At 40.6% G+C, this 14,688-nt stretch overlaps 1 protein-coding gene and 1 non-coding gene across 2 annotated transcripts in view; one reads left to right on the top strand and one right to left on the bottom strand.

Annotated features, from left to right (window-relative positions):
- Positions 1–202: 202 nt before the first annotated feature.
- Positions 203–332, top strand: Gm22371. The gene has a single exon (XR_003949277.1). It is a non-coding gene; the product is annotated as a small nucleolar RNA SNORA17 (small nucleolar RNA).
- Positions 333–4,622: 4,290 nt separating this feature from the next.
- Maip1 (matrix AAA peptidase interacting protein 1) overlaps positions 4,623–14,688 on the bottom strand; it is an 11,688-nt gene continuing 1,622 nt past the window's right edge. Inside the window, exons 2-5 of the mRNA NM_001081181.3 lie at positions 12,593–12,664; positions 10,727–10,853; positions 9,189–9,336; positions 4,623–6,920 (exon numbers count right to left, since the gene is read on the bottom strand). Coding sequence (NP_001074650.1) covers positions 6,842–6,920; positions 9,189–9,336; positions 10,727–10,853; positions 12,593–12,664 — 426 coding nt within the window. The 3' untranslated portion in view covers positions 4,623–6,841. The remainder of the gene's footprint in view (positions 6,921–9,188; positions 9,337–10,726; positions 10,854–12,592; positions 12,665–14,688) is intronic.

Below are 14,688 nucleotides of genomic sequence, written 5' to 3'. Positions count from 1 at the left end.
TGTGAATGGTTGCTTGTGAGTAGAGTAACTACAAGATATCAAACTATTATTTACAGACTGATGGTTAATTGCAAAGGAGAAAATTGGCTTTCGTAATTAAGGATTCTCATTATTACTACCCTAAACAATGGAATGATGAGGAATTACGTAGCACTCATTTTGATCTAGTATACGATGCATAAATAACTTATAAGATATTCTTCCTACCCCTAGTGGCACTGTAGGTATGGCTGGTGTGTCACATGTGCATCAGTAGGTGGCAGAGAAGAGAGGCTATGTCTATGCTTAGTGTTCTGATCCATGAACATCTGAATGACTAGTATCCTAATAGTCCCTGAAAAAATTCGAGCCTGAGACAACCACCAGACTGGTGCCATTGGAGCTTGCTTGAGCTGATCCACCGGTCGGTGCCTTGTAGGCATGGGGGTGGGGAAGACTATATCTGAGATGAGCCTTGCCTGGGGCCATAATGCACGAGCAGGGCATAGCACTCCTGAGATGACTCCAGACACTCAGAGACCCCAGGAACCACCAAGAGGAGCAAGTAAGTGGTGGAGAAATGGAAGAGAAAGAGAAACAGAAAGATGTGGGCACAATGAAGACAGGCAGAACTAGACACTCGAGGGTCCACCTGGGAACACGGTGGGGTCCTGGCCTGTGCTGCAACCATATCTGGGGCCACAGCTTTATAACAGCAGGGGTCTGTTACCACCAAAGGCCAGGTGGATGTCCCTGGTCTGGGTTGCTGTCCGGGAACATGTTGATGTCTGAAGGCTGTGCAAAACTGGTCCCACTCTCACCTGGGCATCATGGGAGAGCTGGACCTGAGGGAATGAGAACCGGAGAACTGACCCAACCCCAAGCCAGCTGTAGTACTTGGGAGAGTGGGCTCTGCCCATTACAGAAATTGCAGGTAAGCCAGCCCCAGGATACAACTGTGGGCTACCTGGTCCTACCACTCATCTCTTGTGAAGTGGCATGGAAAAGGGATAGATACCCTCTATCCTCACCCCTCACCACCTGTGGCAGGTGGGAGACCTGTTGTTGGGGCCAACATATTAGGATAGCAATCCCTGGGAAGCATAGTAGAGCTGACCCTGCTGTCAGGGGTGAGAGTGAGCAGGTGTCAAGGACACCAGGGTGAGAAAACTGGCCCCACTTGTCTGCCATGTGGCAGTGTGGGTGAGGGAAGGATGCCCTCTCCTCCCCTCACCCTGTGCCACCTATGGCAAGTCATGAGAATAGGAGAGCCAGCCCTGACCCTTACCTGCTGCAGCACTTGGGAGAGCAAGCCCTATATCTCACATGGGCAGCACAGTAGAGCTGTCTCTGGATGTGGGAGTTGCAAGTGAGCTAGCCCACCAATTATCTGCTGGGTGGTGGTATGGCAGGTAGAAAAGCTGGTCCTGGAGCCACGATAGTGGGTGAACTGTCCTTGACCCTTACCGGCTGCAACATATGGGAGAGCCGTTCCTGTACTTCTGGGCAGCAGGGTGGAGCTGCCCTGGTTGCTGGAGTTGCTGGTGAGCTGGCCCTGAGGGCATGAGAGCAGGAGAGCTGGAGGGCTGACCAGCTCAGATACCAGACCTAGGGCTTTGAACTACCCAACATCTACTCCATTGATGAACTGCTGGAAATGCATGAAGGGGCCAGTCCTACAGATCCAAAGCTGCACAATCTCCATTACACAGGGCAACAACAGGGTATCTGAGAGGAGCCCCAGTGAGGATCCAGTACTGATAGTGTAGCAGAAGCCAGAGGCCTTGGACCAGACCAATGACTCATTGCAATGAACATTTGCAAGCAAAGAAGTATGAACAAAAGGGTATACTGTGAGACACACCATGACACACTACAGCTTCCACAAGATTTTTTTCCTCTGTTTGTGGGGAGGTTGCAAGGGCGGAGGGTAGTGTGAGAGGAGATGAATGGGATTGGAGTGCATGGTGTGAAATTCACAACCCCAGAGTCCTCATAATTGTGAAGTCATAGAAAAAAGATGAATATTCTAAATTTGTTAAGAGGACCAGAGGGACATTATAAGTCATTTAAAAGATAGTGCAATTTTAAATAACTTAAATATTAGAGAATATGGGATTATTAATTTTCTTGTGCTATACAGGATAGCATCCTTTCTTGGAAAATACAGGACTAAGTATTCAGAATTGAGGGATTTAACAAGATTCTATTGAAGTCAAGCAGTGATCAACTGTGAGAAAACCTACTGTTTTGGGAATTTAATCACAATCTCCTCTACTTAGCCTAGGTTGCTTTATTTGAACAGCTGGGACATCTAGTAGAGAGCCCATAAATGCTATTTCTTAAAAATGAGACCATCTTAACTACTTTTCTATTTCTGTGATAAAACACGATGATTTAAGCAACTTATAAAAGCATTTAATTTGGGGGTAATGGTTCCAGAGGATTACAGCCTATGACCATCATGGCAGGGAACATGGCAGCAAGCATGGTGCTGGAGCAACATCCATGTGCTTACATCCAATCCAGAAGCAGGAGGTAGAGAGCTAATAGGGAATGAACTCTTATAGCCTGCCCCCAGTGACACACTTCCCCCAACAAGGACACATCTAATCTTTCCCAAACAGTTCTACCAACTGGGACCAAGCATTCAAACACATGAGCCTAATGGGGGCCATCCTCATCCAAGCTGCCAGAGACCAGATTCCATAGGCTACTCTAGATACAGCCTGACAAAGCTTAACAAAAAACATAAAAGGATGAAATGGAATCTCAAATGACCCTGGCAATACAAGGTGAAACAAAACCAGAAAGCACACACACACACACACAGCTAAGTCATGCAGGCTGATCCCTAACGGAGTAGAATGAATGATCCTGCCTTGAGCTTCTAAGCTGTGGGTCTGTTAGGAGTGGTGGTTAGTGTTATCACGTTGATAGGATCTGGAATCACTTTGGAGACAAACCTCTGAGAGATCATGTTGATAAGTTATCAAGGTGTTAATACCCATCCTAAAAGTGGGCAGAACCACTCCCAGGACTGGGTCCTGGACTGAATGAAAGGGAGACAGTGAGCTGAACACAGTATTCATTGCTCTTGGCTTTTTTGCTGTTGTTGTTTGATTGTTTGTTTTTGGTTTTTTGAGGCAGAGTTTCTCTGCATAGCCCTGGCTATCTTGGAACTCACTCTGTAGACCAGGCTGGCCTTGAACTCAGAAATCTGCCTGCCTCTGCCTCCCAAGTGCTGGGATTAAAGGCATGCGCCACCACTGCCCAGCTTTTTTTTTTTTTTAAACTGTTTGTAAAGTGACCAACTGCTTTAAGCTCTCACAATAATACCCATGGCTGTGATAAAATATCTGGACAAAATCAGCTGAAGGTTTTATTTGGGTTCACACTTCAGGTTATCTCTATCATGGTGGGTCAATCATGATGGCAGGAACTCACTTTCCTCAGGCTTCTGGTTATATTATGTGCACAGTATGGAAGCAATACCCATCTCTCTATCTCTGTATTCAACCTAAGACCCCAGGCCACGGAATAGTGTCTTTCTACCTTCCTTAATCTAATCTAGAAACTCCCTCACAGGTATTCACAGAGGCTTGTCATCTGTGTGATTCTAGATCCTATCAAGTTCATTATCAATATTAACCACCACAAAATTAACACACACACAGAGAGAGAGAGAGAGAGAGAGAGAGAGAGAGAGAGAGAGAGAGACTAAGCAATTGAGTGTACTGGGGACATTATCCTAGATATCTTTGATGATGCTTTCCTCATACATGAGTATTTCTTGGACTTATCTTATTTTCTGGACACCAAGAATACAGTAAGAATTCTTTCATTGAAATCATGAAGACCATAATCTAGGTATTAGATATTGCCCCAACCCTGCCTCCAGTTTCAGTTAAAACTGAAGGATAACTGACAACCTGATTGGAACTCACTTTCCTCATCCATTTTAAGATCTGAAAACTTGATAGCAAGCCTGCAATGTTTAGTCCTTTCCACTTTAACTATTATCATTTCCATTTCATCTAGGTGTATTTCATCTATGAAATATTAAATGAAACTACATGAAGATTAAAGTATAGAGGGATTATAGATTAGGTTTTTAAATACTTCACAAAAATAGAATCATTTCATCTTAATTTTCTTAAACACACTTTAGTTATAAATTGCACAAACACAAAAATCACAGCATGAAACTCCCATTTTAAGCTGACTTTGATGAGTCATAACTGTCTAAAGTCATGTAACCACTACTAGCTGAGATAAATCATCTTTATCACATCCCCAAACCTCCTGTGGATACCTTAGCAATCAAAACTCCACTCTTACCCACTCCACCCCAGCTCTGATTTCATCGTCCCAAGCACCTATGGAGTTGTAGACTATCTTTGCTAAAATTCTTCAGAAATACAATCGCACAGTTGAGTAAGTCATTGGGCTTGTCTCTCTCTCCATTGCTGTTTATCAGGCCTGTTCAGTTTGAAGGCCGAGGGGAGAAAACCAACACCCTGCTATATCCATGTACAATTCATTGCATAGAAGAGAATTTGTTTTGGCTTTTCTTGGGTAAATGTTCTGAGAATGGAACTGTGTGATCCTGTTATTGTAATTGAACACCATGACCCAAAGAGTTTCTTTTGGCTACAAGAGTTTATTTTGGCTTACAGTTTCAGAGGGAGTCCATAATGGTATGTGTGTTGGGAGAGGGAAGGACAGAAGGCAGCCAGAGCAGAAAGCTGAGAGATCATTTTCAAACATGAAAGAGAGAGAGCCAGAAGTGGAATGATGTTAGAAACTCTCAGAGCCGGTCCAGGTGATGGCCTTCCTCTAAGGTTCGGCATCTCCCTTTGTTCATACCTTTCCAAATGTCATTGACTGGGGATAAGTGTTTAGTACATGAACCTATACAGGATATTTGTCATTCAAACTACCAGAGATCCTATGGTAAGTCTTTATTTAAGAAGAAGCTACCAAACTCTTTTCCAAAGTGCCTGCACTATTTTTTGCCATCATATGAGCAATATACACAAACTCCAGTTACTCTAAGTCTTCACCAGTTGGTATCAGTTTTGTTGGTTGGCACGTGGTCTGAATGCTCTCAAGAGCTTTATGCATGGTAACCTGATCCCTATTGTAGTTTATGAAGAAAGTGAAATTTAAGCAATAGTATTTGGAGGCAGGTCTTTGAATGAGGTCATTAGGGTGGGACCATGACTTCCTGGTAGCTTGTAAAGGATCAGAGAGGTATTCCCAGGTGCTCCAGGTAAAGTCCTCTAAGAAGGCCATCACCAGATGCAGCCACTTGTACCTGAAGAACTGACCCAAAAATAAAGCCAGAGGACACACACACCCAGTGTGGTTATGCAATTGACATAAAGACTAAAGCAGCAGTTGTCATTAGCTGTCTTAGTAAGTTCGTGTCACTAGAATATAATTCCAGATGACTGGGGTACAGCTATATTAATTAGTGTTATGAAGCAATTGACTTCAAATTGTCTGCCTAGCATCGGCCACACTGTTTAGCATGTCACTATTCAGCTGTAAGGGTTACTTATGCATTCTGGTTATGCCTTTGCAAGATACACACATTTCCTCACAACCTGTCTTTCAGAGAGCAATTTCACCTTGATTGAGACTTTCCTGCTTATGATTACTGTCTGCACCCCTCCCCTCCTTCTCCCCCAAAGAACTCTGCCTATCCAAGGCAGCAAACATTTCTCTCGCTTCTTTCTAGAATCTCTACTTTTGGCTTTTAAGTCCATTGTCCATTTTGTAAAGCCCTTATCCTGTATGAGTATCAGTTGTTGCATTTGTTTAACATTCTTTCCTTATTGAATTACTCTGATACCTTGGTAAAGATTACTTGTCCCATATATATATGGTTCTATTTCTGAAGTTCATTTTGTCCAGAGGTCCTTAGCAATTCTGAAACATATCTATTAATAACAAATCTGTTTATAGTTTCTAAAAGCCTTCTGTCACATTCATTTTTCTAAAAAGGTAGTAAGTACTCTATTATCCTCCTCCCCCCAACATCTCCTCCGCTCCTCGTTTAGTACCCGTTCCGTTCTACTCTCATGGCCTTCCCTGACGCACAAGAATTAAAGTTTAGACTCCACAATATAAGCTATGCAATCACTGTCTACGTCTGACTCATTTCACTTAACAGATTTATCTCCAGCTCATTCACTTTCTTCACATGATTTCACTCTTCCTTACAGCTAAATAAATGCCCACTGTGTTTATGTGCCACATTTTCTTCATGTATTCTAGTGCTTGCTGATGGACATCTAGGCTGGCTCCATTTCATCACTACTGTGAACAGTAAACAAACATGGATGTCCTACAGAGGTCAAGCTGCTATGGTTCTACCCAGTCCTTATCTGGATCACTATCCAGATAATCAAACATACTAGGCTCAGTGGCTTGTAGAAATCTTGCAGAAACTTGGATCATTAGAGATATACAGTAGTTTCAATAATTCACATGTATAAAACTAGTCTGTGACACATGTTCATATAAAACATTTGAATGACACTCAGCAGGACACCAATGTGGTGCTGTCGTTCTGTGTTTTACATATATACATGTGTAGTTTAGAATGATATTAAACAGGACACCAATGTGGTGCTGTAGTTTTGTGTTTTACTTTGACCTCCTTTAAAGAACACTAGCAATCTGTGGAAAATGTTTTATTGTATTAGGTCAATATACTGAGTATTTCCAAATAATACAAAAGTAATCCACAGACTTAATTAAGTTAAAATCAAATCATCCAGAAACTTGTCTTCCTTAGTTTTTCACAGCAATTATTAAGAGTTCACGCCCTGATTTTTTTTTCCAAGAAAGATTATTCTAGTAACTTGGAGTGTTCAATCCGCGCAATCGTCCAATCAGGCTTTACTCCTTGTGTGAATTCCCTCTGAAATCTAGGAAAAACATAAAGACATAAAGATCTTCCATCAACTCAAATATTCTCGGATAACAACAACAGGGAAGGAGTATCAATAAGAAGCTAATTCAATGATTAACGGTTAGTCAAAATTAAAATGTTTACTCTTTTAATTTAATAAGAACAATACCACAAATATTAAAGTACACTCCAGCACTTTTAATGGTCTGATCTATATTCAACACCCAATAGCCCCTGAAAGAAATCTGGATCTTGTTATTAAATATTTAATAAAGCACATGCCAAATATGAGCAGAAATAACTGGACTCTGGAAACACAAACAGCACTTTAAGCCAGCATACAAGAAAGTCGGTTTAACAAATCTCACTGTTAACAATTTAGTGAAAAATAATGGAATCTGGCTCAGTTCATATATATTAAATCAATCTTTTTTTTTTTTTTTTTTTTTTTTTTTTTTTTTTTTGGTTTTTCGAGACAGGGTTTCTCTGTATAACCCTGGCTGTCCTGGAACTCACTCTGTAGACCAGGCTGTCCTGGAACTCAGAAATTTGTCTGCCTCTGCCTCTGCCTCCCAAGTGCTGGGACTAAAGGCGTGCACCACCACGACTGGCAAATCAATCTTTAGAGTACAGGTTTTTAAAAAAGACACACACACACACACACACACACACACACACACACACACACACACACACGGATGTGAGTACTCATGGAGGTCAGAGACATTAGCTGGATTACAGGTGGCTGTGGGGCTCGGGAACTGACCTTGGATCTTCTGAACCACCTCCCCAGCCCCCACTCTCAGTAGTTTTGAGCCACCCTCAATATTTGAGGACTATTAAGAGACAAAATTTAGTACTAATGATATAGATCCTAATTATAAACAGATATTTTAAAAGAGGCAATTAATACATTTAAATTGAGTAAGTATTTAATATCTAGAGAAAATTTTAGATAATTATAATCAAAGAATAAAAACAAAGCAACAACACATTTCTTAGGCCAGGCATTGCAGCTACTACTTTAATCCCAACAACTCAGAGGAGACAGAGGTAGGTGGATCTTTGTTAGTTGTAGATCAGTCTGGTTTACACAGTAAAGTCTGAACTAGTCTGAAATACTGGGAGACCCTTGTCTCAAACAAACTAACAACCCCAGCACAGGAACAAGAAACCTTTAGGCAAGTGAAAAAAATTTAGCATTTGTTTTGTTACTTTAAAGCAAATTTGTATATGGTTGGCAAAATAACAATAGTATTCTCTTAAAGAGTGTCTCCACTGACTTGTTTTATTTAGCTGCTCACTTTTCCAAAAACTGCAACAACAACAACAAAAACAACAACAAAAACAAACCAAAAATCCTCTGTTTTTAATCTCTTTAAGTGCAGGCAGTGTCCCTTCAGTTCTGCGTGTGACTGGAGTGCTTAGTACATGAAAGGTTATAGATAAATGTCTTGTGACTGAGTAAGCCTTATGACAACTAGGGCCGTTGGAAATCTCAAAGATAGAGGCACCTTATGCTTCATCCCATAGACATCTCTGCAATGTGACCTTGCTATTTATTGTTCTTCAGAATAGAGACTAAGGTGTATCTACATGCCCTTTCAATTGTACAAATCCTGTGAATATTCTGATAGTAAACGATCGCAAAATAACATTGTTCTAGTTCTCTTTATACATCCGTCACTTTCTTGGCATCCAGTACCAGGCAAATGGTGTCACAAGTTAAACTAAGGCTGTGAACCAAGCTGCAAAAGTCCTAGAGAAACAGATGCCCCATATGACAGAAGAAGCCACTGTGAGAATGAATCCTCCTGTCCCCAAGACCATCGCTGATGCCAGGTGAGGCAGAGGAAGCCGCGGAGCTGAACTTCCATAACTCAGAAAGCAGTGCACCACAGGCAAAAGCAACAGCTGTTTGAAGCTGCTGGCTGTGGGTTTGTTTTTGTTGTTATTGTTGTTTTTTCCCCTTTGAAACATAGTATTGCTGTGTCGCCTGGCTGGCCTGGAACATGCTGTGTAGACCAATCTGGCTTTGGAATTACAGACACCTCCTGCTTCTCCCCCCTGAGGGCTGGATGAAAAGTCTGAGTCATCACTGTGCCCAGCAGAAGCACCAGCATTTTCCAATTTTAACTATCCTTATTCAGTGTATATTTCTGACTTTTTTCTTCATAGCTTGTCAAATTTCAATTCTGTTCTTCCTAAAGCTCTCTTTAGCTTACCCTCTTTGACACCACCTTCGATTTACTGGACAAAGGACAGGAAATGCAGCCATACTTACTCATAGCTTGCACTGAGCAGCTGTTTAGTTTCCACACTCTGATCCCCCAGCTTCACCTGGAACACATTGGCTCCACTTAAAGACTCACTGGGGATGTTGGCACTAGTCAGATACCAAAAGCACATCAGGATGTTCACAAACTTCCTTCCTTAGAGAGAAAACACAGACATACACACAAAATCAGAATAATCTATCAGCCACAAGTCCAAAATGAAATCAGGCAGTAAGTTGCTGCAGACCAGACCAGTCTTTCTGCACACTCAAATGTTACTTAAAATATATGAAGTAATGCTGTTTTCTTTATCGAAAACTCTCTTAGGCTTCTGCCTGCTTTGCAACTCAGTAACCACTCTACTATTGTGCTGAACATATTATTTACTGAGTGATTATTCTCAGCTTACACCATTTTCTAAAATGAAAACAACCCTAAGGTGAAAAAAGCTACATCTACATTTTTGTCCTTACTTTAACTGTCCTAAAGGAAGGCCTTTGTTCTTCTACCCTAACTTCTCTGCTGAGCCTTAAGTCTCATAATGTATGCGTAACTCAATTAACAGCCATGGTGCTATGAGCGAATTTGTCTCATAATGTTTGTGTAACCCAGTTAATAACCATACTGCTATGATAGAATTTGAAATGTTAGTGAAGAAGAAATTATCACCTAAGACATCATTCCAAATATTTCAAATTAACTTGCATGTGAAATGATCTATTACAAGTCCTCTACTGTCACTGTCTTAAGGATATAAGCAGAGTGTGCCCACCTAGTAATGTATCTATAAAATCTGAGATGGCATGATTAATTAGTGAACTTCCAGGTGTGCTATTGGAAAACTGGTGCACTGGAAAGGGAAAGAACCATATAACCACCACCGTTCCTTCCAACTTTACCATTACTACCTAATTCCACCTCGAGTTTTGGAATCTTCATTCTTATACATCTTTATCTGACACCTTTGTTTTGGCTTTCTTTTATACTTTATTCCTTCCAAATAACGCACAGCTAGAAATGTAAAAAGCTCATGTTTCCTACACTTTAGGAAATCTGAAACATTAATATTTTTATTTAAGACATGGTAGGAGCCTGTCCTGACAAGCTATTTTCATCAACATATGTAAGTATTTTCTCTTCTTCTTTTTGAGATAGGGTCTCTCTACATAATCCTAGATGGTCTTGAACTCAGAGAGCCTCTGCTTCTGCTGGGATTAAAGGCTTGAGCCACCACACCTGACCCTGGATTTTCCTGCTGTACAGTAAACAGTAACCATGTAGAGACTGAGCTAGAATCTACTACAAGGCATCAACTCTTTCAGTTTGGTCTTTAATAAGCAAATATAATATAGTAATTTTTCTTCCTTTTCAAATTCATATTTTATTAAGTATACTGGGTTGGTTTTGTAAACTAGCCAAGTGATATAGGCTTTTGAAAGGCTACAGACGCTTGCTCACAGTCAGAAGTCCTCTGTTCTGTGGTACTCACAGCTTTGGTTTACTTGAACAATTATTTGTCATGTAAAGTTGCCTCGGCCACGGTTACCTTTCTCATCATAGTAAATGGAGATATCGCCTGTTGATGTGTAGACAATGTCATCTATGTCTGCAGCAAGTGCATTCTTATGGTTATCAGACAATGAAGTAACTTTTTCTTTTAATATCTGTAGCACCTGAGTTGGGAAAAGAAGCAGTTTATTCATTCAGTTTTTAAAGTATTTTAAAAAGTGATGTTTATTATGGAATTTTTCTTTTTTTTTTTAATTAGATATTTTCTTCATTTACATTTCAAATGTTATCCCCAAAGCCCCCTATACCCCCCTCCCTGCTCCCCAACCCACCCACTCCTGCTTCCTGGCCCTGGCATTCCCCTGTACTGGGGCATATAATCTTCACAAGACAAGGGCCTCTCCTCCCATTGATAGTCAACTAGGTGATCCTCAGCTACATATGCACTAGAGACACAGCTCTGGGGGGGGGGGGGGGGGTACTGGTTAGTTCATATTGTTGTTCCTCCTATAGGGTTGCAGACCCCTTTAGCTCCCTGAGCACTTTCTCTAGCTCCTCCATTAGGGACCCTGTGTTCCATCCAATAGATGACTGTGAGCATCTACTTCTGTATTTGCCAGGCACTGGCATAGCCTCACAAGAGACAGCTATATCAGGGGACTGTCAGCAAAATCTTTCTGGCATATGCAATAGTGTCTGGGTTTGGTGGTTGTATATGGGATGGATCTCCGGGTGAGGCAGTCTCTGGATGGTCCTTCTTTCCGTCTCAGCTCCGAACTTTGTCTCTGTAACTCCTTCAATGAGAATTTTGTTCCTCATTCTAAGAAGGAGCAAATATTCAATATATATAAAGAACTCAAGAAGATGGACTCCAGAAAATCAAATAACCCTACTAAAAATGGGGTACAGAGCTAAAGAAAGAATTCTCAACTGAGGAATACCGAATGGCTGAGAAGCACCTGAAAAAATGTTCAATATCCTTAATCATCAGGGAAATGCAAATCAAAACAACCCTGAGATTCCACCTCACACCAGTCAGAATGACTAAGATCAAAAATTCAGGTGAGAGCAGATGCTGGAGAGGATGTGGAGAAAGAGGAACACTCCTCCATTGTTGGTGAGATTGCAAGCTGGTACAACTACTCTGGAAATCAGCCTGGCAGTTCCTCAGAAAATTGAACAAAGTACTACTGGAAGATACAACAATTCCTCTCCTGGGCATATACCCAGAAGATGTTCCAACTTATAATAAGGACACATGCTCCACTATGTTCATAGCAGCCTTATTTATAATAGCCAGAAGCTGGAAAAAAAACAGATGTCCCTCAACAGAAGAATGGATACAGAAAATGTGGTACATTTACACAATGGAGTACTACTCAGCTACTAAAAACAATGAATTCATGAAATTCTTAGGCAAATGGATGGATCTGTAGGATATCATCCTGAGTGAGGTAACCCAATCACAAAAGAACACACATGATATGCGGATATTAGCCCAGAAACTTAGAATATCCAAGATACAATTTGCAAAACACAATAAACTCAAGAAGAAGGAAGACCAAAGTGTGGATACTTCGCTCCTTCTTAGAACGGAATTTTTCAAGACTTAATTTTAAAATACTTTATCTACTCATCCTCAGAAATAAAACTGAAAAGCATCTAGGTATTCAACTAGGCAATTCCTGATAGAACGTTACACATAAGAACAACTGGCAAGCACACCATTTGCCTATCTATGCTGCTAAGTGCCCGGAGTTGTTGCAACTTTTGTGACCGGAAGTACCATTAAGGACAGACACCCTCTGTTGGCGCATGTTCTGTTTGAAAGCAGAAATGGAGCCATGCATGCATCAGTCTATGCCAAGAATCATGGACTTTTTAAATTAAAAGAACACTTTACCTCTTTGGCTACAAGTTCTTCCAATAGATCAAATTTACACTGTGACAGCAACTTGGATACATAAGCAAAAGCCTTGAAAAAACAGGAATGTAAAGATGACAGTTATTTCAAAACATCACATAAAATAGCATACCACATTCATAATTAAATGGTTAGTAGAGCAAAAACTGCTTTATGGTAAACGTGATAGCAAAAACTATTACAATAATGTTGGACATGACTGCTTTTAAGTTGATTGCCTTTTCTCAGATGGCTTGCCCGCATATACAGTTACAAATGAGCTGACTACAAATTATGAATCCATTTCTAGGTCTTGGGAAATGACAGTATGTGGCATATATACTAGATATCTCAATAAAAAATTACCTTCTATTTTATTTTAAAATGATGATATAAACAACTATGATATACCTCTTAATCATTTACAGACAGCAATTAGAAAGTAAAACACTCTGGAGTCTAGATTGTACTTGAAGTCTGGAGATCTGGATTATAGACAGAACCTCTCTAAGATATATGTTAGGTTTAGAAAAGTGGGAGAAAGGAGAAATAGCTTATGATCTAAGACAGTGACTCTCAACCTGAGGTATAAGGTCTTATTTTAAGAAGGGGGAAGAGAATCCACAATTCTCCACACTCAGCAATGAGAAAAAGCTGATACATTCAGATCCCACTTGTATTTCAGGAGCTTTAAGCCAGCTGAGAGAAGACATGTTAGCCAACAAGTTCAAGAATTTAAGATATAAGAGAGAACTATCTAATCTTGGAGGACCACAGAGGTTCCATAAAGGAAGTAGCTGAAACCTGACTACTGGCTGGAGAAAAGCGAGCACGTGCAACAGAGAACTGCAAATGATTACTAGCTGAACTGTCTCTCTGCCATGGTCATGGTAAAGCCCTAAACTCTAAGACCTTGGGATATGATATTATTTGGAGACAACACCTTTAAAGAAGTGATTAAATAATAATAATAATAAAAAGCTGGTTAGTGTATCATCAGTACCTTTATGACAGGAGGAAATGTTTAGAGATGCCAGACATAAACAAATGTAGCGGCCTGAGGAGAAGGCAAACTTCTCATCTCTAGATATTGGAATATTTCTGTTTAAGCTGTTTAGTCTGAGACACCCTCTATAATAGCCCTAGCAAACAACCACAATTCAATGCAGATGACTTTTGAGAACATGCACATACCCAAATTCAAGGTCTCCCTGAACACTCTGGGGCAGGGATCTCCTATGTTTGGAAAGCTCTCACATGCAGCATGAATGATAATCCAGATATTAGGAACTATAACCGTTATGCAGAACCCTCGTCTCTACTTTGGTTGGTCAAGATCATACCTGAGCAAACTGCTCTAAAATGTAATAATGAATAATGAGGCTACCCTGGTAAGATCCTCTCCACACTAGAGTTAGTTATGAGGTACCTTGTAGGTGCTAGAAATGGAACTTAGGATCTCTGAAAGATGTTCTTTAGCCACTGAACCATCTCGCCAGCACACCTGGGTTCATCGTGTCTAAACAAGGATTGGACAAGAGGCCTTTTCAATTTGACGTCATATGATGATTTCCATTCCTGAACTAGTGTAGTTATGTATGGGTGATGGAGCAGACTCATGTGTGGACACTGCAGAGTAAGGAGTAGGATCCCACCATTTTACCCCTCTGTGCACAACTGACACAGAGAACAGACTAGCAAATTCACCCTATCTTCATACTTAGGTAGGCATTATCACTCAAGCTTGCTCACTTTTATTTTTGAGCAAACATATATATTAGCTAAGAGTGGACCCAGGGAGACAGGAGTTAATACTGCCCCAGATTACACGAAGTTGAGAACTCATTTACAACTACATGAGTTGGGTATAAATGGCTAGGAATTGGGGAAAATCTGAATAAGTCAGAAGTAAAATTAAAAATACCAGCATATAGTCAATGTTGTTAAATTATTATCCTGATGGTCTATTCCAGTATGAACTGGAGAATAAACTATGACTTCTACCTTTGTATTAATCAACAGTTTTGAAATGCTAGGGACTGACAACCTAAGAAAATGAAAGGAGATTTAAAAAGTCTTCCTGGAAAGAAAAGCAT

This window comes from Mus musculus, chromosome 1 (assembly GCF_000001635.26).
Source record: "Mus musculus strain C57BL/6J chromosome 1, GRCm38.p6 C57BL/6J".
Taxonomy (NCBI): Eukaryota; Metazoa; Chordata; class Mammalia; order Rodentia; family Muridae; genus Mus; species Mus musculus.
Note: the sequence above shows the minus strand (reverse complement) of the source record. Positions and strands in the feature narration are given on the sequence as shown.